The sequence below is a fragment of the Raphanus sativus genome, chromosome 4 (assembly GCF_000801105.2).
Source record: "Raphanus sativus cultivar WK10039 chromosome 4, ASM80110v3, whole genome shotgun sequence".
Taxonomy (NCBI): domain Eukaryota; kingdom Viridiplantae; phylum Streptophyta; class Magnoliopsida; order Brassicales; family Brassicaceae; genus Raphanus; species Raphanus sativus.
Genome location: NC_079514.1, coordinates 749,655 through 774,937, shown reverse-complemented (window position 1 = coordinate 774,937; position 25,283 = coordinate 749,655). Strand labels below are relative to the sequence as shown.

At 32.1% G+C, this 25,283-nt stretch overlaps 4 protein-coding genes and 1 long non-coding RNA gene across 8 annotated transcripts; 2 read left to right on the top strand and 3 right to left on the bottom strand.

The window, feature by feature from the left end:
* Positions 1-7,140: 7,140 nt before the first annotated feature.
* Positions 7,141-8,909, top strand: LOC108830118 (probable NAD(P)H dehydrogenase (quinone) FQR1-like 2). Its single transcript, XM_018603720.2, has 2 exons — positions 7,141-7,758; positions 8,446-8,909. The coding sequence occupies exons 1-2, from the start codon at positions 7,199-7,201 to the stop codon at positions 8,672-8,674; spliced, it is 789 nt and encodes a 262-aa protein (XP_018459222.2). The 5' UTR covers positions 7,141-7,198; the 3' UTR covers positions 8,675-8,909.
* A 4,030-nt stretch (positions 8,910-12,939) lies between these two features.
* LOC108829322 (BES1/BZR1 homolog protein 2) lies at positions 12,940-14,581 on the bottom strand. Its single transcript, XM_018602986.2, has 2 exons — positions 14,213-14,581; positions 12,940-13,854 (listed from the first exon to the last, which is right to left on the bottom strand). Exons 1-2 carry the CDS (start codon positions 14,450-14,452, stop codon positions 13,156-13,158), a joined length of 939 nt encoding a protein of 312 aa, XP_018458488.2. The 5' UTR covers positions 14,453-14,581; the 3' UTR covers positions 12,940-13,155.
* A 4,256-nt stretch (positions 14,582-18,837) lies between these two features.
* LOC108829777 (uncharacterized) lies at positions 18,838-20,391 on the bottom strand. The gene is made up of 4 exons (XR_001946069.2): positions 19,824-20,391; positions 19,661-19,741; positions 19,305-19,372; positions 18,838-19,215 (listed from the first exon to the last, which is right to left on the bottom strand). It is a non-coding gene; the product is annotated as an uncharacterized LOC108829777 (long non-coding RNA).
* Positions 20,392-20,929: 538 nt separating this feature from the next.
* On the bottom strand, positions 20,930-22,380 carry LOC130511894 (NEDD8-conjugating enzyme Ubc12-like). 2 transcript variants are annotated; one of them, XM_057009733.1, is made up of 6 exons: positions 22,222-22,380; positions 21,928-22,073; positions 21,716-21,824; positions 21,551-21,629; positions 21,366-21,482; positions 20,930-21,289 (listed from the first exon to the last, which is right to left on the bottom strand). In XM_057009733.1, the coding sequence occupies exons 2-6, from the start codon at positions 22,040-22,042 to the stop codon at positions 21,152-21,154; spliced, it is 558 nt and encodes a 185-aa protein (XP_056865713.1). In that variant the 5' UTR covers positions 22,043-22,073; positions 22,222-22,380; the 3' UTR covers positions 20,930-21,151. The 2 variants fall into 2 exon arrangements, with proteins under 2 accessions (XP_056865713.1, XP_056865714.1); XM_057009734.1 differs by having other exon boundaries at positions 21,928-22,057; positions 22,222-22,364.
* A 772-nt stretch (positions 22,381-23,152) lies between these two features.
* On the top strand, positions 23,153-24,495 carry LOC108811554 (agamous-like MADS-box protein AGL18). 3 transcript variants are annotated; one of them, XM_057007736.1, is made up of 4 exons: positions 23,153-23,513; positions 23,610-23,665; positions 23,733-23,826; positions 23,938-24,495. In XM_057007736.1, the coding sequence occupies exons 1-4, from the start codon at positions 23,394-23,396 to the stop codon at positions 23,956-23,958; spliced, it is 291 nt and encodes a 96-aa protein (XP_056863716.1). In that variant the 5' UTR covers positions 23,153-23,393; the 3' UTR covers positions 23,959-24,495. The 3 variants fall into 3 exon arrangements, 1 of the variants encoding a protein (XP_056863716.1); XR_001943334.2 differs by having other exon boundaries at positions 23,163-23,521; positions 23,610-23,660; XR_001943333.2 differs by having other exon boundaries at positions 23,176-23,521.
* The last annotated feature ends 788 nt before the right edge of the window (positions 24,496-25,283 follow it).

Sequence of the window (25,283 nt, the reverse complement as noted above, 5' to 3'; positions counted from 1 at the left end):
GAGTTTGCTCTCTCATCACGTCTTTGGTTGCGTTTCTCTCAATAGTAATAAGAATTGGCCTAATCGATGTTTTGTCAGTAAATAAAATTTTCAAAGATTCACTACAAAGGTAAAAGCTAGGGACCTTAAAAACTTTAACAAAGCATACAATTTTTTTCTTCTTCGTATTGGGTCAACACTCAAAATATTCAATGCAAAACAATTGGGACACAAAGCTCTCCTTCTCGCACGTCGCTCTCACAGTCTCACCGGTAAAAGCAAAGCGTCCATGCAACAGAACCAATGAATCAATGATTATAAAGCATATTATGCTTAGTTATATTTAAAAAAAAAAGTTTTTTTTTGTCAAACAGATGTGTATCTTTTTTTTTTTTTGAAACTAACAGATGTGTATCTCTACAGCTAATTAATCTATCATATTACATAAAAGAATTATCTAAAACAGTTTTTTATATAAAGTACTATTGTTCAGATTAGTTTTTATACAACTATTTATCAAAAACAACATATATATGCAGACAAATTTACACAAATACCATCTGTGTTTATTAATATTATAGTTTAAAATTAAAAAAGAATTACGGTTCGCCGGTGCCAGCTTAATTCTCCTTAAACCTAATAATTATATCTTCTAACTTTTTCTTAAATATTATTTTTGTTTCCTGTATTCTGATAACCAGTACGTAATTGAAGTAGTAGTTGATTGTTGAAACTCGTTGGTTTAAAAAATATAATAGAACTCCTTAGATCCTTCTGTAGTGAACTATAAGCATGGACAATCTCTAAACAGCTAAGCCTAAATCTTTGGTTCTTTAAAAAACCAATTAAAGATTCTCAATTACTCGATTAAGACACTAATCACCACCCTAATCTACATGATCAACATTCAGTGACAAACACAACGTGGACGGTCCTGAAAACAATCACGTGAAATGAAAAAACAAAAAATACTTTCCATATTAATGTACTCCATGTTTGCTAATTCATTTTGCCTCTTTCGAGGTCCAACCTGTCTTTATGTTTCTTTCTCCTACCGAAATCACCATTAGAGCTTTAAGCACATGGTTAGCATTTAGCAACTATACAAATCTTGTCATTAGCTCCTTAATTTAAGAGTATAAATTTCCATAAAGCTTTTTGAAACGTGGCATCTCTACAAATGTCCCTAATGACAGCTAAAAGAGAATGCATTTTCTAGATTGCTCTTGGGTTTGGTCCTAGATTCGTGGGTGTTAGTTTTTAACGTATTTTTAAAAAAAATAATATCAAAATCAGTCTTAATTTATTGTTTATAAACATACAATATTCTTTATATATGTGCTAGCGCAGCTTTAAACATGATCTTGTAGGATTTTCGTGGTGGTCCAAGATAATACATGGCAAAACATGAAGTATGGTGTTAATAAACTAACAAAGCTTATCAAAGCACTAATAGTAATTATTGGCTGTTAAGACCAATCAGGTAAGAACTAACTGTTAATAGCTACCATAAATAGTTAAATACTCAATTCAACATTTTGAATTTATTTTTTTGGCATCCACCAGTAAAGTTTGGATGTTGAATTACTTTTAAGTAAAACAAACTGAAATTTGAATTTTAAGGTCTAAGTATTCTCCTAATTAAAAACTGTTTTCTTTTCTTTTTTATTAACATATTGTAATATGATTTTAATGTAATTTCTTTTGAAAATCTTGGGTAGGATAATATTATGTTAATTTGACTATGTTAGTGTAATACTAGTACACTTTCATATATGTCAAACGACACCAACGGATTATCCACTAAGAAAGCAATAATCATATCAATTACCATGGCTATACTATGTATAACTATGTAAATGTACGCACACAATTCATTGGTGCATGATTTTGTTTATCTATTGAGAGATGATGTTGTTTATCTATTGAGAAATTTAAATATATATTTGGGGATGTTTCTATAAAACAAATTGAAACAAATGTATAGGTTTATCAAATTTAGGCTTTAATATTCATATAGAGAGAAGTTAACAAAATTGACACAAGTGAATGGTCAAAACAAACTTATCGTTCTTACATTTTCTTATATAAAAGTAATGATATTTGACAATAAATAGTAAATATATGTTTTATATATACCAGAGGGTCTGGTTTTTTTTTTGTTTATGGCTTTGTGATTTAGCTTGAGAGAATGATTGCTCTCCGTTGAATGAGAACTCTTACATGGTAATGAACACTCTAGTTTCCTTGTGTATTTTGTTTATTTAGAAAATATTTTATTGAATATTTCATTTTATTCTATGCACAAATTATTATAGTTTTATTTGCTAGTTATTTCAATCTATTATATTAAAAAAGAAGTTATGAGTTTTTTATGATATTTTTATTTGAACCATCTTTAGAAAAAATATTAAATATATTTATTTAGTGCTAATAATATATAACATTTTAACTACTGTAGTCATAATATTTTAATTTAAAATATATATATTTAAAAATTCTGGCAAATCTATTGAAAGATAATTGCAAAATAATTTTCAATTATGTCATGTTTTGCATTAAAATGGTTTAATAATCAAAAGAAAATTCAATAGGACAAAATAAATACATAATAAGAAGTTTTGATGTTTTGAAATAATTAATTAATTTACAGCATAAAAACTATAAAATTATTGTAATTGGATTAATTATATAAGCAGTAAATATATGAGTAACCTTAACATAAGATACTAATTATGTAAACAAGATATATACATATATAAAAGTGAAAATACAGATCAAAATCTAGTAATTCTTATAACAACAGTAATTGTTACTATAGGTTGATTGATTAATAGATTCACCCACCTATCACCTATGCTTGTATTGAATTTATAAACGGGCTGATAAATATAAAGCCCAATATCCAATAACCTTGGCTTCTCTTGAAATATTACAAAACGGGTCGATAAATATAAAGCCAAGAAGATTTAACCCAGCTTAGATATTGGCCCGTAAGGTATACGGCGCCGTTTTCGCGGACCTGACTGTTAAATCTTCACTTAACCCCCCCCCCCCATTTTTTAATTGCGATCATTACTACAGTGTTGTTTGATTAGTTTGTTTTGTTTTTTATTTATACTAGAACTATTTTCCGCGCTACGCGCGGATTATGTATTTTGAATTTATTTTATTTATATATAACTTCGTGTAATACATTATTTATAACTTAATTTAGAACAGTTGTTTTGCTACCAATTTAAATTGAATATTTTGTAATATTTCCAAATTTAATTTTGAGTTTTTTCTTTCAATTGTGTCACATAATTTATGTTATTGTAAAGCAAATTTACGTGTTTTATGTAACCGTAAAACAACAAAATTAACGTAATAAATACACGGAAAATGAATTGAGTTATTTTTTAAAAAATTTAAGCATTTTTATCTTTTATTTTGAAATTTATATTTGAAGCTTACAAAGTTTTACAAATTTATCGGTGTTAATTATATGATGACAAAAAAACTATTAGTGCCAATTGTATTAACAGTTTCGGTCTTTTTAGTTAAAATGTTGAAATTTTATCACAAAAACACATGGGAACAAATTCAAACGTAGTTTTTAATTTGTTATACTTTTTATGCTCTATTTGTATTTAACTCTCTTGGTTCATTTCCAAAGTTTAATATACTATCTAATATTAATTTTATATATAATTATTTTCTATTTTATTTAGAAAAGAGAGAATTTTATTCTTATAGATTCCGTCAAGTGGTTCTTCCTCGAAAAAGCCCGCAAAAATGCATTTTGAGACATGGAATACTTCTGAACTGCATACCACCAAAGCAGTTTTATGGCTCTTCTTTGTGGCTTCCTTGTAATTGAATTAAAAATTAACCGTCATATTGGCCCAATGTTTTTCTTGCACAATTCCACATGAACCGAATAAAGGTCGGAACTTGCATCTGGTCTCAGTGTTATCCATGACTCAGTTCTTGAGAAGGGATTCCATGATGTTAATATACCCATGCAAACGAAACTGAACCAAATATACTAAAGCTCTCCGCTTTAACAACTTAATGAATATTTTTTCTGCAGTCCAGACCTTCATTATGTCACGGCTTTAGGTAAATTCTAGTAGTTAAGAACTATTATCATCTGCAACAAACAGAAACCATATGCGCTGATGGATTAATAGTTGCCTGAAATATATAAGTAACACAGAATACAGTTACCAAGCTCACATTGTGAACCAACATGTTGGAACTACGATTGTAGAAAAGTTTCTCTAGTTAGCTTATTAAACGTTTAGATCAAGTTTTTCCTAAGGACAAAACGAAAACATTTTTGAATATCTGTCCGTAGAACATTCTCCATGCAAGAGCTGTCTGGAACCAAACATAATAAGCACAACGTTACATTCTCAAAATTATTCCTCCACTTAATCAAATTCCTAACCTCATCATAGCTCACTGTGCGCAACTCCAGGACACTGAGGTGATTCGAAATGCATTTTTCTGTGAACAAAGTAATTTCTATCTCCATGTCCTATGGTTGCTGATCCCATTGAAGTGAAACTAACAGAGGCTGTTGGTATCGGGAAGCAAGCAGCTGTGAATTTCAAGCGAGTTCTCTCCAAATAACCTTTCCCATCCAAAACAAAGCTTAAATCAAGAACCGCCACAAAGAATCTATGCTCATCTGATCTTTATGCAAGCTAGACTTTATAAACAGCTGGAATTGGCATGGAGATCCTTCTCATCAGAGAAAAGGGTAAGCTGTGACTTGGGCATACCAATGAGCAGTGTGTTGATAAAAGGCGACATAATCACCTCAGAGTTTACTATGGCTAATGATCTCGAAAATCCTTAAAGTCTTAAATATTATTACATTTTTAATATGATATTTGCAAACAAAGTAAAAAAGTATGCACTTTCTCAATTCTCAATTAGACTCAAATAAGATGCATGTTTCTTTGTCTATTTATGTGCAGTGTATTTTTAAACAGACCATGATTATGAAGAGACAATTCAAGTTAATCTATAAGAGAACCTTATACTAAATGGACAAAGCTGAAGGCACATGACTATACCAATCAAAAGAAGCTAATAATGTTTTTTGAAAAAAGTACTGGTGTCGAAAGTGGATGGATGGTTGCCTAAAGTAACGTTAGGTAAATAATTGTGGAGTAAAACAGTGGAATCCTACAATAGGTAAATAATTGTGAAACACTTAGAAAAAAATAAAATAAAAAGGAACAACCATCACCTGTTTAGCAAGCATGCTGTTTTCTCATGTATTGTCCACAAAAATATAATGTACAGTAAGAATCCTTTTCTTTCTAAACTATGAGGACAGTAGTAGCAATTTGTACATCCTCATTATGACATACATTATACATTTTGAATAAACATGAAAGACTATAAATAGATATGCATCGATGATAACCTGGAAATGAAGGATGCTTAGATCTTAAATTCCACCAGGAATCATAAAAGACTGTACTCCTTTGCATGACCATGCAATCCTGAGGTTATAAAGCAAATGAGATATGGTAACAATTGAAAAAAATATTATCAGTGAACCAAGCAGACAACAGCTCAAGGGAGGGAAATGGGAAGAAGAGTTGCTTTCCTGGAATAATCCCAACAGTTGGGGACATTTTTATAGCCTGAATTTAGACGTCTTTCCCTTTCTCAACTGAAGTATCAGCCTTTTTATTACTCTAAAACCAAAGAAACCCACCCAGCAGAGTTAAGAGAAAAAACTAAAGTTTGACTAAACAGAACTATATTAGCTATAAATTTAACGTAGACATTTAAGAATGGCACAAACCAAATAATATTAGACTTGTTATAGAGGCATATATGCTGACAGTGACCAAAACAAAAAAAAAACACAAAAAGGATTTCAGTGATCTGAGAAAGTGCTGATGAATATAAAAACTTAGCAAAAGAAAGTTTGACCTTATATTTAGTGTTATAACCGAAGAGAGTATTATATACAGAACATAAAAAGAAAAGTTAGTATATCATATTTTTAAGACAACGAATAAAGACAGATAATGGTATTTGAAATTGACCTAGGATCCTTACAATGCTGGTGCACTGTGACCAAGCGGCTGTAGCAACAAAGCTTTAGTGTTCTGTATTGGTTTATAACAGGCACACACAAGTATTCATTCTTTGATGTTGGCCGATGACTTGAAGAGGCATTTAAACTCTGTAACCTGTTCATACAATAAACAAAGAAAACCAAAAGAGATTAGTCAATATCAGGAACAATAAATGATGTTTCTATAGAGAAGAAAGAACGTCGGGCTGGAAGATTGACTCCCATGGATCTCTCTTAAAACCTTTGCACGCTCCATGACTGTCAGACTCAAATTTTGAAGGACATGTGAGTCTTTTCCAGCCAAAATCTAAACTCTGCAACTTGTTCTGCACAAACCAACACATTCAACAGAGCACAAACATAATAACAATAAGATTAAGATACAGAAACCAAAGTATTTTGTGGGTGTATATACAGTAGTGGGTGAATAGACTACATAGATAACAAATTTTCTAAAATATTAAAAACAGACAAAAGAAAAAAGTATTAAAAACAGGAGGAAAATAGGAAGCTGCACCTGTTCTTCAAGGATTAAAACTCTAGTTCGATGATCATACCAGTTTCAGATGGATTACGTACATGGCATAATCCGGGGACGGTACATTCCTTCAGATGGATTACATCGATGATTCCACTTTTGTATATACATCGTAGCAACATATTAATTTGACTATTGATAGACTCATCAATTGACAGTCGTTTGATTTTTTAGGTTATTGTAAGGTTTTAGGAGCTTCTCTTCAACTGAAGGGTTTTGTAAGAGTGGTGACTAAATATATTATGAAGCTCAAACGGTGTATTAAAGCAGAAGATGGAAAATAAGAAGATGAAGATATATAGTGAAACGCCTGACGTATGGTTTTCTTAGCCAGCAAAAGTAGACATCGAAGGAAGAAGGAGAAGCATCGTATACCGTCGATAGGGTTTAATAAATTAATGATCCAGGTTTGTTCTCTTTTTTTTTGCAATGAAAAATGACATGGCAATTTGGAAAAATATAATTGGCTGAATTAATTTGATGAGTTGGACACTCTCTCCTTTGAGAGTATTTGCCTTTTAGTATAGTATTGATTTTTTTAAGTTAAATCGATTTTATCGTTTGACGGGGAAGGTTGGGAGATAATCACGATGGGGAAAGGAGGCGGATGCGTTCCGAGCAAGAAGAAGAAGCCGTCCTCTCTCGCCACCACCACCGCCGCCGATGGTCCCGGAACCGACGATGCTCCGATCCCAATCGAGGACGATCGCACGACGACGACGGGAACGACGACGCCGGCGATCACGGCGAGGACGACGATCTCTCCGCCGCCGCTGAAGATCTTCGTGGTGTTCTACTCGATGTACGGACACGTGGAGAGCTTGGCGAAGAGGATGAAGAAGGGAGCGGAGGGAGTGGAGGGGGTGGAGGCGAAGCTGTACAGAGTGCCGGAGACGCTTTCTCAGGAGGTCGTCGAGCAGATGAAGGCTCCGGCGAAGGATTCGGAGATCCCGGAGATAACGGCGGCGGAGCTGGCGGAGGCGGATGGGTTTCTGTTTGGGTTTCCGACGAGGTACGGGTGTATGGCGGCGCAGATGAAGGCTTTCTTTGACTCGACGGGACAGCTGTGGAAGGAGCAGACGCTTGCCGGGAAGCCAGCTGGGTTCTTCGTGAGTACGGGGACTCAAGGAGGTGGACAAGAGACCACTGCGTAAGCTAAAACTCTGTTTCTCTTTAGGCTTCTTGCATTTGGTTTTAAAAAAAAGTAGTTGACTTTGAAGTAACAAGTGTTCAGTTCTTGTCATCAAAGCTGTGTCTTTTTGATTTAGGCATCATCTGAAATAAATGCGAAAGTACAGAATGACATGAGAATTTATGTTTTGTCTGTAAAGTTTGTTGTGTTCAGGACTTTTATCTAGTAGAACAATTGAATTTATAGTGTATGGTGGAATCTTAATAAAGGTTTTAGTTTTTGGATCTGATCACCATTGAGTTCACTGTTCTCTGTGTTGGTAGGATAGGACTGTAAAAATGAAAACTTTATTAGATTTGATTCTGTAAAATTTAACTTTATAAGAATTGATTCTAACTAACTCAGCATCACAATTACTGGAACTGTAAATTGTAGGTTCTTCAATGTTCTTTCATTATTTAAACTCACTTACAGTGTGGAATCTATTCCCTTCAGCTCTTTTGCTCCTAAGTTCTATAGAATATGTTCCCTTCGGTTTATTTTCTTGTCACTAGGCTGCTGTCATAGTTTGGTTCCTTTACACTAATATAGTTATTAACATCACATGGGTTTTGGCAGATCTTCACAAGTTTACGATTAGGAGGTCATTTATTCTGCAATTTTTTAGTGTGGATCTCTGAAACACATGTTGTGTTTGTTTTGCAGATGGACAGCAATCACACAGCTGGTGCACCACGGGATGCTGTTCGTCCCCATAGGCTACACATTCGGAGCAGGAATGTTCAAGATGGACTCGATCCGTGGAGGCTCACCTTATGGAGCGGGTGTGTTCGCTGGTGATGGCTCAAGAGAAGCTACGGAGACAGAGTTGGCTCTTGCTGAACATCAAGGAAACTACATGGCTGCAATTGTCAAAAGACTTGCACAACCTTGAGCCCTGATGGCTTCTTTATTTCTCTTGTTTTATTCAATTCCATCCATTTTTTTCGGAGTGTTTTTTTTTTTAAATTTCGCCATTATCGGAAGAACATTGAACCATATCATAAGGTTCTTACGTTAATGGTTGTGTGTACATGCTTCTTCTTTTTCTTCTTATTACTATTGTCTCTTTGATTATTTTCTACAAATGTGAATTCCTATAAAATAAAAAGATTATTGTGTTTCTTTTATGTGAGTTTCTGATACGAATGTTACCAGAAAATATATATACTTATGTATTCTACTATATTTAAACTACCATAATCTAGGAAAATTATACGATTTGATTTGGAAAAAGAGAACATACGGTAGGTTTCCGTCAGCTATTAGGATGATGATGAAAAGGTAACTCTCTTAGGGGGTGTATTCAACTGAGAATTTTAGGTGATTTGTATTAAAATGACAAATCCACTGTTATTCAAACATGAATTTTAAAAACTCATTTAAAATTCACTGTTATTGAACTTGACATTTCGTAAAGTACTCTGAAATCCACTGTTATTGAAAATATTTTAAGTTGTGGGATTTTAAAATTTTGAGGTGATTTTAAAATCCCACAACTTATTGAAAATAACAAATCCACTGTTATTCAAACATGAATTTTAAAAACTCATTTAAAATTCACTGTTATTAAACTTGACATTTCGTAAAGTACTCTGAAATTCACTGTTATTGAAAATATTTTAAGTTGTGGGATTTTAAAATTTTGAGGTGATTTTAGGGTGTTTGGGTGGAGTTTCTTAGTTAAAAAAAATAAAACTCAAATCCCATTGTTTTAGGTGATATTCTAGAGTAGTTTAACAAAAATCACCTAAATCTCTGCAACTTATTAAAATCATCTAAAGCTCCATTAAAAATCAAATCACATCAAATGCTAAATTGAATACATCCCCCTTATACTCTATGTTTTTATGTTTTAGAATTTTTACACATAATAAAAAACATATAATTTTTGATTATCAATATTTTATTTTTGTAATTAACTATTTTATATATCTCTTAACTAATAAAATTTCAATAACCATAATTGTTTTTAGAAGTTTACAACTTATAATTAATTAATACATTGAAAATGTGAAAATATATTTTTGAAACAAATATTTTTAAAAATATTTCTATTATATTTATTTATTTTTTACTAAAATAATTAAAACTATGTTTTCCTTTAATGAGATCAGTTGTTTACCACTTATGCCACTATATCTAATTTCAGTTTTTCTTAATCTCTATATTCTTTTTTTTTCATTTTTTCTCATATATCTATGTAATTTTCTCGTTCCTATTTTTCTTGATTTCGTTTCAATTTCTTCTTAGTATTTTCTTCTTATTTGATTTCGTTTCTTTGTTCTTTCAAAATTTAATCAATCTTTATTCTTCTACTATTATTATGTTTTCTCATTTTCTTCTTCTTCAATCTTTTCTATTTAATTTCTTTATTGATTTCTCGCTTTTTCTTTCGATTTTCCCCTTTTTATCTGATTTTTTTTAAGGAAAATTGCCAATAGAAAACAAAAATTCATCATGGTTGTCTCTATAATATAAAACCATCATTTAGTTGTTCTTTTAGTATAATTTTTTTCATAATCCTAAAAATAACCCTTAATTAATCTAATTAAACACATTAAACTAATAATTTTTTAAGAAAAATTAACTAAAAATGTTTTAAAAAAGGAAAATAAAAATAGAACTTTTTAAAAAGTTTTAATAAAATAAATTCGTAAACTTTATCAAATAAAAATAATTTACAAATCGTTTTAATAAAAAATGTTAAATTAAGTTTATCAAAAATAAAAAGTTTAAAACTTTTTGATAAACTTTAATAAAATAAAACTTGTAAACTTTATAAAAGTAAAAAAATAAAAAAAAATTAAAAAATAAATAAAAATAAATAAAAAATAAAAAAAATAAAAAATAAAAAAAAACAAAAATAAAATTAAAATAAAACTTTTCAATAAAAATTAATAAAAACTTTAAACAAACTTTATACAATATTTTTACAAAGTTTTATTTTTCAAAACTTTTAAAACTTTTGTAAACTTTTAAATTTTATCAAACCTTTTAATAAAAATAAAAATTTTAATTTTTTTAATAATAGCAAACTTTGTAAACTTTATATAAATAAAAATAAAACTTCACAAAAAGTTTTTAGTAAAAAATTTTAAATAAACTTTATAAAAACATTTACAAAGTCTTTTCTTATAAAAAGCTTAAAATGTTTGTAAATTTTTTAGTTTTTATTATATTTAGAAAAATAGAATAAGAATTTGTGAAAATCACAAGACAAACTATGGAGATATCATAGATTTATGAAGAAAAAAATGCAAAATCAGTTTTTCACAAGTAAAATCGAACATAACACGTTTTAGAAAGTTTGAATATTTTTATGAGATTTTTAAAATATTTTCTTAACTGAAATTTCATTAATTTAGGCGTCTTTTTTTAGTTTTTGACAAGTAAAATCGAAAATAACACGTTTTAGGAAGTTAGAATGTTTTAGGAGATTTTTAAAATATTTCCTTAACTGAAACTTTCATTAATTTTTGCAAAAATCAGATATTCTTATCCGTAGAAGGCGCATTCTAAAAGTTTAGAATATTGACAAAAATCATGAACACGCTTTCTACTTTTAGTAGACGTAAGAGTACATTTTAGAAAACACATTCCCCGAAATTTAGAATACTTAATAAAAGTAGAAGATGCATTCGGACGAAAAGTAGATAACTTTACGATTAGTAGAATGCGCATTCCACTTATTTAGAAATTTAGTAAATAGTAGAACGTGCGTTCTAAAAGAAGTAGATGAACGTGTTTATTTTAAAAATCGTTTTTACTATACCATTTTCCGTAGAAGACACATTCTACCTTTAGTATAATGTATTTTCAAATTTTTATTTATCAACTTTTTGAAAGAAAAAAAAAATATCAGCTTGTGTATATGGGTGTTTTATTAATTGTTTATATTTTTAATATCTTTTTTATTCACAAAAGTATTTATTTTATTAATTTTAAGAAATACAAAGGGTAAAAATGAGAAAAATTAGACAAAAAAAAATTTATACCAAAGGGACAACACCCTTATTTTTTTGTTCTCTATTGGCAATTTTCCCTTTCTTCTTTTATATCTACATATCTATGCAATTACAAAAACAAATCCAAAAATAAAACTATAAACTAAAAAAATAGTTTTACCAAGTTATATCATCATCACATGAGTACAACTTAGTATAATTAAAATCCTAGTTATATCAAGTTGACCATTGTCAAATGTTATAAGTTTGATATAACTAGAATTGTCATTAAAGTTTTAGTCATACCATTCAACAATTTTTGAACTCTGGAGTCAAGTAAATAATCAATCTATTGTTGTATTTCTATTATATATTTAAGTTGTCAAGCATTATACAATCATGAATACAACACATGTTGAATTAAATCCAACTACAACAAATCAATGTCTCTAAAACATACACACAAATAGAATCATTCACAAACATAGACACAAATAGAATCACTCACATATTCCATTTTGAGAAACGCTACTTTTACCATACCAATAAGTAAAAAGTGGAAATAAGACAGACACTCCACATTTTAAAACCTTGTTTTTATTTTAACATATCTTCAGTAGCTCTTGATACAGTTTTCCATTTATTCTCGGAAATGTGTTCGAGTATAAATGTAATGTGCCGGATTAATATGTTGAATCGTTCCCTTCCGAAAAATTGCAAATAAAAGTGAATAGCCTTAATTTAGTTAGGCATGATCATTGACGTGTCATATGTAGATGAACAATGTTTTGATCGTAATTCACCACCAAAGGAAGAAAATATAGAATAAAAATAAGCAAATCAGTCTCACGTGTGGACCCAAAGTAGGTCGTGTTATAGTTGCCTCAACAAATGGGCAATGAAAATATTGTCTTGTATCGTGAGAGTTACGACATATAGAACCAAGTATTTAATTTACAACACGCGATGACTTATTATAAAAGAAAGAAAACAAGTGCAAATTGGTGATAGAAGGAATTAGTTGTTTTAGGTCCCAGCAAAAAGAAAAAGAGAAAGCACATGGGAGGGGTCCATTATCCTCTCATGTTCGTTCGTGGAGGTTTCGTTTCATTCAAAATACTTCTTTGCACCAAACTCAATACATACCACAAAAGTCCATAATAAACTCTATACTAACAGTTACTAGAAAGAAAAAAATCTGAATATTATCATATCTGCAAACAACTTATATTATCAAAAACCCATTCATTATCCTGTGACCAAGCATACATTACATCTCTAGTCACATTAACATCACAAAAGAACATTTTTAAGCATAAACGGATAAAGGTAACATTATCTAAAAGGTTCGACCTTCCTCGGCCACACGAACTCCTGTACAATGTCCAAGATTTGCATAGGTTATGATCACAAAGACACGATCTTAGCCTCAGCATCGGGTTTTAGTGCCGCCTAGCGTGAGCTCGAGATCTTCTACGCCAACTTCATGAATCATTTCACCTTCCCATGGCTTAACAGTTCTATTCTCGAATTCAAACTCTGAACCCTTCATATTCATACCAGAAATCCCCCAGTCTGATCTCTTCATGTCAATAACCATAGATGTTTGGTTCACAAGATTAAACGTTGGTGAGCTAGGAGCTGTAGATTGAAAATTAATCCACCTTCCTGAATCCTCAAACGAACTCTCCTCGGACTCGTCACACTCAGGTATAGTAGGTGGTGTTTGGTGACCAGCACGGCGTGTAGGACTAGATGGAGCTGAGATAGCGAAAAGCGGATGTCTCAACCCATTAGTTGGCAACTGTTGTGTCATGAGTTTCCTCTTTGAGCCACGAGAAGTAGGAGAGGACAGAGGCGGAGTAACAGGCGCGCTGTTTGATATTCTAAGAGGGGGAAGGTTTGCTGGAATGGAAGAAGCGATGTTGTGTAGGAAAGGGAGGAGAAGGTACGAGGAAGGGTTACCGTCATAACGAGACGGGCTAGGGAAGGAAGAGGAGACGGGACTTCCATGGTAAGAAGGTGCTGGGCTTGGGAAAGCAGATGATTGTGGACTTGGTTGGATTGAAGAGTTTGTGCTGAATGTTGTCGGAGTTCCTAACATGTCTGATGCTGGTGGCTTAGACCCCTGTCACACAATTCAAAAACAGATCAATATTCTAAAAATCCATCTGTTATAAAAATCGCTGTAAGCGGTACTTAGGTGTCCGCATATGCAACAAAGTAACGTAAATTTTGACTGATTTTTGGCGCTCAACTAATCAATAATCTCATGTAAAACGTTTAATTAATTACCGTTTATAGAATTCCTTAACACTGAAACAGATATTCAAACTATCTATTTCTTGGCGTCACCAAGATGTTATTACAACGAAGACAAGACTGAGTTACTAAGATTTGAAATAGATCGGTAATGAATCATTTTGAGATTCTTCTCATGTAAAAGTATTTTAGGTTAATTAATTATTAGAAGAAAGATCAGGTACCTTGCGATAAGTGGTGCCATCGTCTTCGACGATCCAACCAGCTTCGAGACAGAGAGCTTTAAGGACCTCGTTGTTATCGCAGTGCTTAGGAAGCTTGTAGTTACCTTGACCCCTGAGACCAGAGTAAATCTTTGCCGTGATGGCTCTTCTCCTCCTCTCCCTCCTCTTATTGTTCTCCCTCTCTTTCCACGTTGGAGTTCTTCCAGACGATGATCCTCCTCCTCCTCCTCCTGCTGCCATTGAAAAAGCTCTGATCTCTCTCTCTCTCTATGTTTCTGTGAATCTCTCTTTATGAAGTCTTTGTCAGTCTGGCGCACGAGGGGAGAGAGCGTTTCTTTTAATTATTACGGTGACTCTTAAGCCTATTGGCTACAACTTTTCTTCATCGTGTCTGAATATAACTTGTTTGTCTCCCCGCACGTGCGATCCGTGGTCCGCTTTGCAAGTTATCTTACACGTGTTGGATTAATGTAACGCACGAGCTGTGGTCCCCTCGTTGTTTCCCCTTCACTATTCGATGAATTGGTATCTTTTTCTTTGCGATTTAATGAGTTAGGAACTTTTTTTTTTGGCACAGAAAGCATTGTAAACATAATTGAAAATAGATTTGTAATTGTAAAATATGACGACATGATTGCATATTGTCATATCATGAGTTTGCAAGGACCATTGATACAACTCACAAGAGTTCCACATAACTTTTTTTTTTGAGAAAAGGGCTTTTAGTTTTTTTTTGATAAAAAAGGGCTTTTAGTTCCACATAATTTTTCTTTGTACAAGTAAATGTATGTGATTTATTCGAGTTGTCTAATCGAATAATTGAAATGTATAATATTTCCTAGTTCATGTATGCGTATCTATAATTATATTTCCATCTTCTAAAATATTTTTTAAGTGAGGGTTTTATTTGTAGACTCTAAATAACTCAAAACGGTGATATTCAACTCCATAAAAATCCAACAAATTACTTTAATTATTAGATGTTTATTGAGCTCTCTAATCATCAAGATTCATTCAAATGTATCTACGTAATTTAAAAAAAAACTAAAAACATTTTTAAGTATAAAGAAATGACACCATTTGGATCATCGTGGTCGGACCACGTGCGGTTCCAGTTAGGCGTGAGCAAAGACAGGAAGCAGAATCCCCAGCTGGATTCATGCTATTATTACAGCCAAGCCAACTAATTTTAGGAGTATAATTAAACACAAACCATTTATTTATATACTCACCGATTAGTTTTTCACAATTTCGACTTATTTTAAAATAGTATTAAAAATATTACTTATAACTACTTACCAATCAAATGAAACTATTCGCGTTATTTTTCTTGTTTAGTTTCTACTAGTGGTATTCCGGCGCTACGCGCCGGGTTTGTATATTTTATTTTTACATAAATTTGTAATTCATTTTATGGTCTTAGTAAATAAAATATATTATAAAAATAAAAATATGTTGAAATTGCTTACTTAAAGTGGAATAGCATAATTGGTTGTGACTAATCGATTTAATAAAAGTAGAATAAAAAGTCAATAGTCGTACCAAGTTAGTTTAGTTGAAATTTAAATATAAAGTAAAATTGATATTTTGTTTAGAGAATATACTTATATTGTTAAGTACTATATAAACACTATATAGAAGAAACGACATTTGAAATTTTAGTTTATAGATTAATCTGAATTTAAATGTTAATGAATTTTTGTTCATATATTCTTCTTATTTGATTTTTGGTAAAAGCTAATTCAGACAATAGAACATATTAGGAAATGGGAAAAAAATTTATATATTTTGTTTGAAAATTAAAATAAAAATAAAACACTGTATATACCGTAAATAAATCTGAAAATTAGAACATAAAAAACCTCTTTATAAATTGTAATTATCTGAATCATAGATGAATTTCCCTATATATGGGACAGCTTATATCGCTATGGGCGGATTTCGGTTAATATGTAGTATAATGTTTGATTTGGAAGTTACATTTTTTGACATCTGATCTGAAGTCTAACTGTTTATATTGTAAGTTTTTTGTGTTAGATATAGTTCCATTTCTACACACCAAACGCTTTCTCAGTTGTGTTTCTCAAGTTTTATTTGTTTTATCTGTTTTAATTAAGTATTTTAATATTTGTTTATGTTTTTAACAATATTTTTATATTATGTAGGTAAAATATTCATCCTTAATTTAATTAAGTGAGGTTTTTAATGTGATTGTTAAAATAATTTATTATGGTTATGTTTTGTTTTTTACAGGTTAGGTTTTTAATATATTTGTTTTATTTTAGGTCATCTATTTTTCTTTATATTTATATTTTTTGTCAATTTATTATTTTGCATTTCTTTTTATACTGTACCAACATATTTTTTTACTATTATATCAATATTAAATTTATGTTTAAATTTTTTTATGGGATCAGTATATTAATGTTTTTGTAAGGAATTACGTTTATTTAGAATTTAATAATTTACTTTGTGTTTATATTTATTGTTATTTATTATATCATATTATATTTTGACAACTATTTATTTTTGCAATTTTTGTTCTGATTACATGTTAATTTGTGTTGGGATTTTCAATTATTTTCTTGTTAATGTTTTTAACTTTATGAAACCAAAAAGTTATCAAAAGTAGATTTTATCCTTTTTTACAGAAGTTTTCTATTATTATTGGAACTTTTATATTATTGAACTATTTTATGTATATTCATTAAATAATTATTTTTGTTAATTCTATTTTTATAGCTTTTGACTAATTTTTCATTAGCCTCTTTGTTCTCAAAATCAACTCAGCATATATTATTAAACTATTTTAGTTTTAACTTAGATACTAATTTACAATTATAGTGCTCTCACTTAAATATAACTATTGTTGTATATAAAAGGTCGAATTACTGGGTTTATCCATCCTGATATCACATCTAATGTGGAAAATTATACATTAGTATAATATTTCTCATTAGAATATATAACTTTTAAAAGGAAAACATGTGTAAATGCAATGGTTCTAATACAAAAACATTTAGTTATGTAACTGAAACCCAAAGTTTTGAAAAATTATTTCATCATTTTACAGCCATTATCATGTCACATGAAATAATAAATCTAGCCTAAAAAATAATCTTAAACCTGACAATTTCTTGTGTAAAAACAGATGCTGACATAGCATTCTAAAAGAGACAAAGTGTTGTAGCAGGAGGAAAAGGATAGAATAACTTTATAAGCATAGATTTCAAATTATTTATTAGATAATTTACCTAAATTGTAATTTAGCTTATCCATTGATGTGTATGTCATAGATTGCCCAGATGATGTGCATGCCTTGTAAAATATCCGCATATTTGTATTATGTAGTCATTTTTGTTTATCATAATATTTTCTTATAAGCTTTGAGACATTCTCAAATTACATAACACTATTATTTAACTTTGGAACAAACGATTCGGTCTCAAACATGTAAAATTACAGGGGATATATTCAATTTAACATTTGTAGTGATTTGAATTTTTAATGAAGTTTTAGATGATTTCAATAAATTACAGATATTTAGATGATTTTTGTTAAAACACTCTAGAATCTCATCTAAAACAATGGGATTTGGATTTTTATTTTTATAACTAAGTAACTCCCCTCAAACACTCTAGAAACACTTAAAGTACTCTAAAATCTCTAAATTAAATTTTGTTCAATAACAGTGAATTTCAAAGTGTTTTATAAAATGACAAATTCAATAACACTAGATTTTAAAGTGGTTTTTAAAATCCACGTTTGAATAACAGTGGATTTGTTATTTTAATACAAATCAATTGAAACTCTTAGTTGAATACACCCCTCGAATTCATAACAGTTATAACGTATCCACTTGTTGCATCATAGAATGTAGGTAGAAGTGAGTTTTATTAAATTTCATGTGTGATTTAATCCTACTCAATACTTATTTTTTCTTGCATAAAAGACGGCGGAGATCAAGATGAGAAACATGAAAGGTAATAATGTTGTAAGAACCTGATGTTTATATAACTGTGGCCGTCCTTGGCATTTGTCAAGTTAGCTTGTCGACTTTGGTTTCGCATATTTACTTCTGAGATGATTTTAAACGGTCTTATTTCAGATGAGATTAGAGATTGTTCTTCTTTTATTTATCTGTAACCTTACTTATAAAACATATCTTTAATGTTCTTTTTTTTTATCTTTAATGTTTAATGTTTTTACATATGAGATTTAAATGATCCATTGTTCAGGGGTTCCTCTGATAATCTGTTATATGGAGCCATACCCTTCTCAGTCTCTAAACTCACGCAGCTGGACACTTTGTATTTGTAAGATGCATAAAATTCTGTGTTTATTTATTTCACGTTCCAGTTTTGTTAGTTTTGTTTTCTCGTACATTTTTCTGGACCTTCCAACTTGTGGACACATTATGAACTTAAAGAGCAATCAGCTCACTGGCCCACTACCAGCAACCTTAACACATATTCCAAACCTTAAAATACTGTGAGTTGATCTTCTTCTTTTTTTTTTATATATTTGTTTATGCAGCACCGAATTTGGAAATTGATTGAGATAAGTTTTTAGGTTCTAATCATGATGTTGTGGGAAAGCGTATACCGGTGAGATACCAAGGTTACTTTACAACAACAACAGATAATGAGCTGCATGAAAGGCAAATATTATTTACAACTGTCAAGGCTATAGTTTTCGTAGTGAGGCCGAGGAAAAGATAAGTAGAAGAACCTAAAAGCAAAAGGAAATAAATAAGATGCAAGACTCTATACAATTCACAAAAACTTTTAAAAATATTAAGTAGCAGCAGAGTGGACATTCGACTGTGCAACTCCTAGAGGTAGGAAGTTATATTTTATATAACTCTTTCTATCACCTGAGGATCAGCTGTGAGGACATATTGGTTAACTCATAAACAGTGAGGGGTTCTATCTTTTAAGCATGAATCAGCTTTGATGAAGAGGCTGTCTGCTTTAAGCCACTCCAAACAACCTAAACAGAGGCTTAATTTTGCAGGAAAAAATGTTGAGTTAATTCAAAAGAATCAGCGTGAACAAAATGTATGTCTAATATGTCTAGGTGAGTTCCTTACTTTGCATAGTGCTCTTTTCCCGCAGTGTCCAAGCACATGTGGTTTCCAGAGGTTGCATTAAGGAATACCTGTGTAAAGGAAAGTTAGTTGAAATGATGGTACGTCTCTTTGAGCACACAAGATACACATCACAAGTCAGAGAATTCATAACCGACTATAAGATATAATAGAAATTTTTTAAATCAGGGCAGTGGAGTAAAATTAATTCCAGGTAACTCACCACCAACGATCAAACATGCTAACACATACATTCACGTTCCTGTGTAGATTCAATTTTATTAATATCCATAAAGTCTAAGTTCAGATATACAGTCAAAAACAAACATTTACAATTGAATTCCATCTACACAAAGTACCTTTCTATACGTAGTGTAAGCATGAAACGATGTGAACCGTGTGTTCCATCATTGACGATAGAGTTAACTGGCCAGGTATATCTTGCAAGTTTACCAGTCCAATGGGGTGAATAATACGGTGACGACTTGTTGAGCAGTCAGATATAGAAGATCCAAAACATACCTGGTAGTTGTTTATTGGTGTTTGCCAGTGCCAATAGATTGTTGTAGCTGCGGAATCGAAACGTCTCAGTTGGTATCAGCTTAGCAGAATCCGTTAGGTCTTCAAATGCTGTACCAGCGGTGAATCGAATAGAGACAGGGCATCAGAGAGCCGGAATTTGTTGTCTCTCTGTGTAATGCCCCACTAAGCGCGGGAACAGAATTTTCGTACAACTGTCGATTCATCGCTGAGAAGGTACCATTTTATAGTGAAGAGTCTTAGGCGGCTTCTCTTGATGATAATGATGATATATAATTTAGAGAGAGTGGAATCAATAGTGGGTAAGCAGTAAATGATGAGATCGAAGCAAGAAACGGATGACGTTACAGAGGTGATGATCTGAGTTTCTAGGAGACGAAGAGATTGGGAAGAGGAGCTAGTCCTTGGTCGCAACAACCAGAAACCCTAGAAGGAGATGGGCCATCGAAGAGCCCAAAAAAGCAAAAAGCATTAGTAGCCAAAAAAATTAAAACAATAATTACACAGAAATCACGTAAAAAGGAGAAGACACGTGTCCAAAAAAGCCCCTTCTTCCTTGCTGACGTGGACGCAGGAGCTGCCAGAGAAGGCAACTTTATATATATAGATTATTTTGCATTATTTTGTGTTATTGATTTAGACCACGTTCTATCATTTATATTCACAAACCCAAAGAACACGAAATTGAAAAGAAAAAACAATAATTGGTGATACAAAAATATCCAATCTGTCAGTGACTTTGGATCAAATCACTCACGTGGCGAATATTAACATCAATCTGTACGGCGTGGTCACGTACAAATTTAATCTACTTTGATTAAGTTGAATACTCTAATCTAATTAATCGTGCGGCGCCCATTGAGTCCCAAAGGACCCAAACCAACCAAACTATTCTCATTTCTCAAAACTGTTCAATGCTCAGGTCAATATAGGTTATTGCGTTTGTAAATTGTTTGCAAATTTGATAACTCATAAATTTTATCACGTTTTTCTTTCAAGATTAATAAGTTTTATATTTTATAACGTGATTCTTGGATGTTCTATGATGGCGGTTCTGTTTGGTCTGAAATGATCTTGAGAGTTTTCAGTTGTTCATTAATTACCACACACTTATAAACTGAAACCGAAAAACCAAATCCACAATTTTTGAGTTTTCATTTCCTTTCAGTCTCTAAGGGAAAGGGAGAACGTTTTTTCAAAGGCAAGCAAACAAACAAGGGTCCTTTGAGACAGGAATTACATTGGAGGATAAAGTGGTTTTCAGGTTCTTATCTTTCTTGCTTGAAGAAGACCAACCAGAGCTTTTTTTGTTAGATACAGCGAGGGAAGAAGGTTTGACCAACATATCCACCGGTCATAGCTCTACGGACATTGGTCTCAAAGAGCTTTGGGTTATCCCTTAAAACCTGCGCAGCTTCATGGTTCAAGGGATCTTCAGAGTTGGGTTCCTGAGGGAATAAAGAACACTCAGTTTTAAGAAGACAAAATAACACAGAGTTGGGTTCCTGTGGTAATGTTTATTACCGTGAAAAGATGGAAGAGTCCATAGATAACAGTGTTAATGTTGAGAACAGGTTTCCAGTCTTCACGCAAGATGTTGAGGCAAACGTTTCCTTCCAAATCGATATTGGGATGATAAACCTAATAAAGCAAACAATCAGGAAGTAAAGATAGAGAGCTACAAGGAAGGAGCTTATTCATAATCATACCTTGGTTTTGCATTTAACTTTAGGAGCTTCATGAGGATAGACAGGAGAGACTTGGAAGGTGAAAACAAACTTACCATTACTGTATCATTCATAAGACAAAAAAAAATTTAAAATAAAAATGAGTTTCAGAACCGTTCTAAATGGAAAAAAAACTCAGGACTTAACTGGTAGTAACCATCATCGGGTTTAATGGAGACTTCAAAGTTCATCAAATCATCTTTGCCATTGGGAAATGATATCGTGCAAGAGCTCGGAAGATTCAACTCTGATATATCTACACCACCAATCAAAACAACCGAGAAAGATTTAAAAACTTAAGAAAGATAAGACGATTAGGAAAGAAAGATCAAAACATATATATATATATAGACAGAGACCTTTGTGGAGACGAAGTTCACCGGCAGATTGCTTCTTGACAGAAGCTCCTCCTCCTCTGCTAGCGTTCTGAGCTTGTTCCCTTTGCTTCTCCTTTACTTTAAACAGTCCAATCATTGCTTCTTCAAGAAACTAACTCACACAACAGCTGTCACAAATCAAAGATCAATTGATTCCATATGTGATGATACTAAAACACTAGTAGATTGGTATCAAAACAAGCTCAAGAAGCTATCAGAAAATTTCAAAACAATAATAGATGGAATCAGAGAATTGAGGAAGAAGAAGGTGCTTACAAGTTTATCAATTCGATAAGAACACACAGATGATCGGAAGAGATATTACGACTGAATCTAAGGGTCGCCAATTCTCTCTCTCTCTCACCCACCGGATTCTCTTTTTTGTCGACGCTCTCGAGTTAAGAAAAAAAAAAGAATCGTTACTGTTCGCTGGCTGTCTTTGTTGATTACACAACTCGCTCCATTTAGGCCCATGTTGGCCCGTTAGCTATGTGATATCCATTAAGTAAACACTTCTATCAATTCGTTGGGTAGTTTGCGCGCGCATTATTTACAAAGTATGCCAAGAATCAGACATTATTTACAAAGTATGTTAGTTCACAAACCAAAACCCAATCAAAATATCGGGTTCTTAAAGCCTCTCTATTTTTTTCGTATTCCAGTCCACCTTAGTATATGCAAAGATAACGATGTATGTCAGTATGTATGTAGCTATTGGAAATTTGGAATCATGTTCTATTCGACCCGAATCTTTAAGTGTCCGATCGATAGATGGATTTGCTATCCTTTTGCATCTGACCGTACCCAAGTCCGTACAGAACCTCCCCATGTTGTTTTATTTATTAGTAACTAGTGGTGTTCCGGCGCTACGCGCCGGGTATTTATATTTTATTTTTAATGAATTTTAAATCAATGATATGGTCTTATTAAATAAAATATTTTCAAATATATGAAGATGTAAATATGCTGAAAATAATAATAATTTATCTATTCTATTTGATAATAGTTAGTAATAGTAGTGTATCAATTTGTTTTGTTTTGTTTTGATGTTGCTTATATTAAAGAGGAATATGATAAATTGTTTTCACTGCTCAATTCAATAAAATAGAATAAATCATATATATAATGAGGCTCTTTTCTCTACTCTTAGGATGTCCACGTCAGCCTTTTTTTTAATGATGGTGGAGCCCACATTCGGTCGGTTTACTACGAATTGATTATGGGTTTGGTTTACAGTGTTTGGTCTGATAAAAATACTAAAACTCTGCGTTTTAAGCGTCTCAAGCTTAGGGCTTCCGTGTTCTTTCTTCCAGAACTCAACCTTGCCGTCTCCGATTTTCAGAGCCTTGTCACTTCGCCTCCCATTTGTTATCTCTTCAACTTCCCTGTGGTTCAATGTATCTGTTTTAATTCTGCCATAATTTTTATTCACATTGGATCGAGATTCCATGTCGACGTCTCCGTTTCCTTCGTCTCAAATCTATAAATATGAGCGAATTGAGAGTAGGACGGATACAGTAATGCTCCGGATGAACAACAACTTCTACTTTGTTCTTCTCAAGATAATGGTGATGTGGTGTGTGTTTCTATTATCTATAATTAGTGATCCTTTCTACCATAAACGTTTGTTATCCCTTTTACTCACATGAACTCTGTTATTGCAGGTGCGGACAGATGAATCTTTGAGGAGCGAACTTGAGAGATTACGGCTTGCAGTTGAGTAAGATACTTGTGTTTGATCTTGTGTTAAAGCGTCGGCCTTTCATTTCCTGGTTCATTGTTTTCAGGAGACTCAAGGGTAAGGAGCTTGAAGGTATGAGTTTTTGGGAACTTATTTCTCTTGAAAAGCGGTTGAATGATAGCTTGCATAGCGTCAAAAAGGTGAAGAAGAAAAAAGAAAAATTCTTTATTCAAAAAAAATTGAAACCCATCACTGAATCATCTCTAACTTGCAAAGTTTTTTTTGTTCAAACACAACTCTTGCTCAACCAGGTAGGAAGATCCCGGTTATAGGTTAAGAGCAAGGCTCCTCAAATTTTATCATCATCAGCTCTTACTCTAAGTTACCTTTCACGATCTAAGACACCACCGCTGAAAAGAGGACACAATAGAGAGGCTGATGACTCGACGGATTGATCAGCATTGTCGTCTGCTGTGACGGAGGAGTGATTCGATGAGGATAATTGGGCTTCTGTGGTGGATAATGAAGCTGGGTAGAGTCTGAGAACGAGAATGGCGGAAAATAAGAATATAGGAGGGAGAAGAGAAAGGAGGCTGCATTGAAGAAAGCTATACATTGGTGATGAGAGATGATGAGGATGAGAGTGATGATGAGGATTAGGTTTTAGTTCCATTTTTTCTGCAATGTGAATACTGAAAGTCTTAGAATCAAAATGATGAAAATTCAGGAATAAATTTAATCGCTAAACCCAACTCTTTTTGGTTGTTGCTCTGAAAATTACATCATTGTTCATCAATGCATTTTTGATTTCGGTTTTAATTCATTGTATAATTATACTTTTTAGTTAACACATTTTCATAGTTGTGAAATATAATATTGCTAGAGGCCCAATCAGATAAAACGACAGATATCATCTTGAGAAACTCAAAATCTCATGCGTTTTCTGGTTTTTGCCTTCGTGTGGTTTTGTTTTCATTTGCAAATTTAATTTGATGACTCTCTAGACTCTAATGTTTATCCAAGTGACTATATTTAGTTCTTGCTGCTAACTTTAATTCTTGTGGTACACAGTGGTTTGCCAACTTTAATAGAAAACCCAAGGAATTCCAAAGTTGTTGTTCATCCCCAGTCAAAACTTTCAGTTCAAACCACTCATGGTCTGCATTAGAGACGCATTTTTTTTTGTTGTACACAAGAGAAAGCCTTACACCAAAATTTATTTGGGAAAAAGATTTTACAAGAGGGTTCTTAAATTTGTGTGATAGATAAATAAGACAAGTTATACTTTCTCTAAGTGGGAGAATGCTAAATCTTTTGTTTACAAGACTAAAATCTCGATGACTAAAATATAGTTTGGATGCAAACCAAATACAAAAATCAATAACTTCAACGATGAAATAAAAAATACATAAATGAAAGCCCCTTTTCAAAAAAAACACATAATGAAAGTTTGCGCAACTATAGTGAAAAGCAGAAATAGAAAATCCAATATTATTAGAATTCACAATTAAAAGCATATACAACGCACATGAATCTGCGCTTGCGCGGGTTGTGTCAATCTCTAGAGTCACCAACACCCAAGGACCTTAAGATTTTAGATATAAACAGACACGTCGGCGGGACTTACACAATAGCCAACATCGTCAACAGAGAGACG

Excerpts from the sequence above, each read along its gene's own strand:
- LOC108830118 (XM_018603720.2), top strand. The coding sequence starts at position 7,199 with ATGGGGAAAGGAGGCGGATGCGTTCCGAGCAAGAAGAAGAAGCCGTCC. Across the intron at positions 7,759-8,445 it reads GGTGGACAAGAGACCACTGC|ATGGACAGCAATCACACAGC; the intron begins GTAAGCTAAAAC and ends TTTGTTTTGCAG.
- LOC108811554 (XM_057007736.1), top strand. The coding sequence starts at position 23,394 with ATGTCGACGTCTCCGTTTCCTTCGTCTCAAATCTATAAATATGAGCGA. Across the intron at positions 23,514-23,609 it reads TTGTTCTTCTCAAGATAATG|GTGCGGACAGATGAATCTTT; the intron begins GTGATGTGGTGT and ends CTGTTATTGCAG. Across the intron at positions 23,827-23,937 it reads GCTTGCATAGCGTCAAAAAG|GTAGGAAGATCCCGGTTATA; the intron begins GTGAAGAAGAAA and ends TTGCTCAACCAG.
- LOC108829322 (XM_018602986.2), bottom strand. The coding sequence starts at position 14,452 with ATGGCAGCAGGAGGAGGAGGAGGAGGATCATCGTCTGGAAGAACTCCA. Across the intron at positions 13,855-14,212 it reads ATGGCACCACTTATCGCAAG|GGGTCTAAGCCACCAGCATC; the intron begins GTACCTGATCTT and ends ATTGTGTGACAG.
- LOC130511894 (XM_057009733.1), bottom strand. The coding sequence starts at position 22,042 with ATGATTGGACTGTTTAAAGTAAAGGAGAAGCAAAGGGAACAAGCTCAG. Across the intron at positions 21,483-21,550 it reads AAGTTAAATGCAAAACCAAG|GTTTATCATCCCAATATCGA; the intron begins GTATGATTATGA and ends TTGCTTTATTAG. Across the intron at positions 21,290-21,365 it reads GACTCTTCCATCTTTTCACG|GAACCCAACTCTGAAGATCC; the intron begins GTAATAAACATT and ends TTATTCCCTCAG.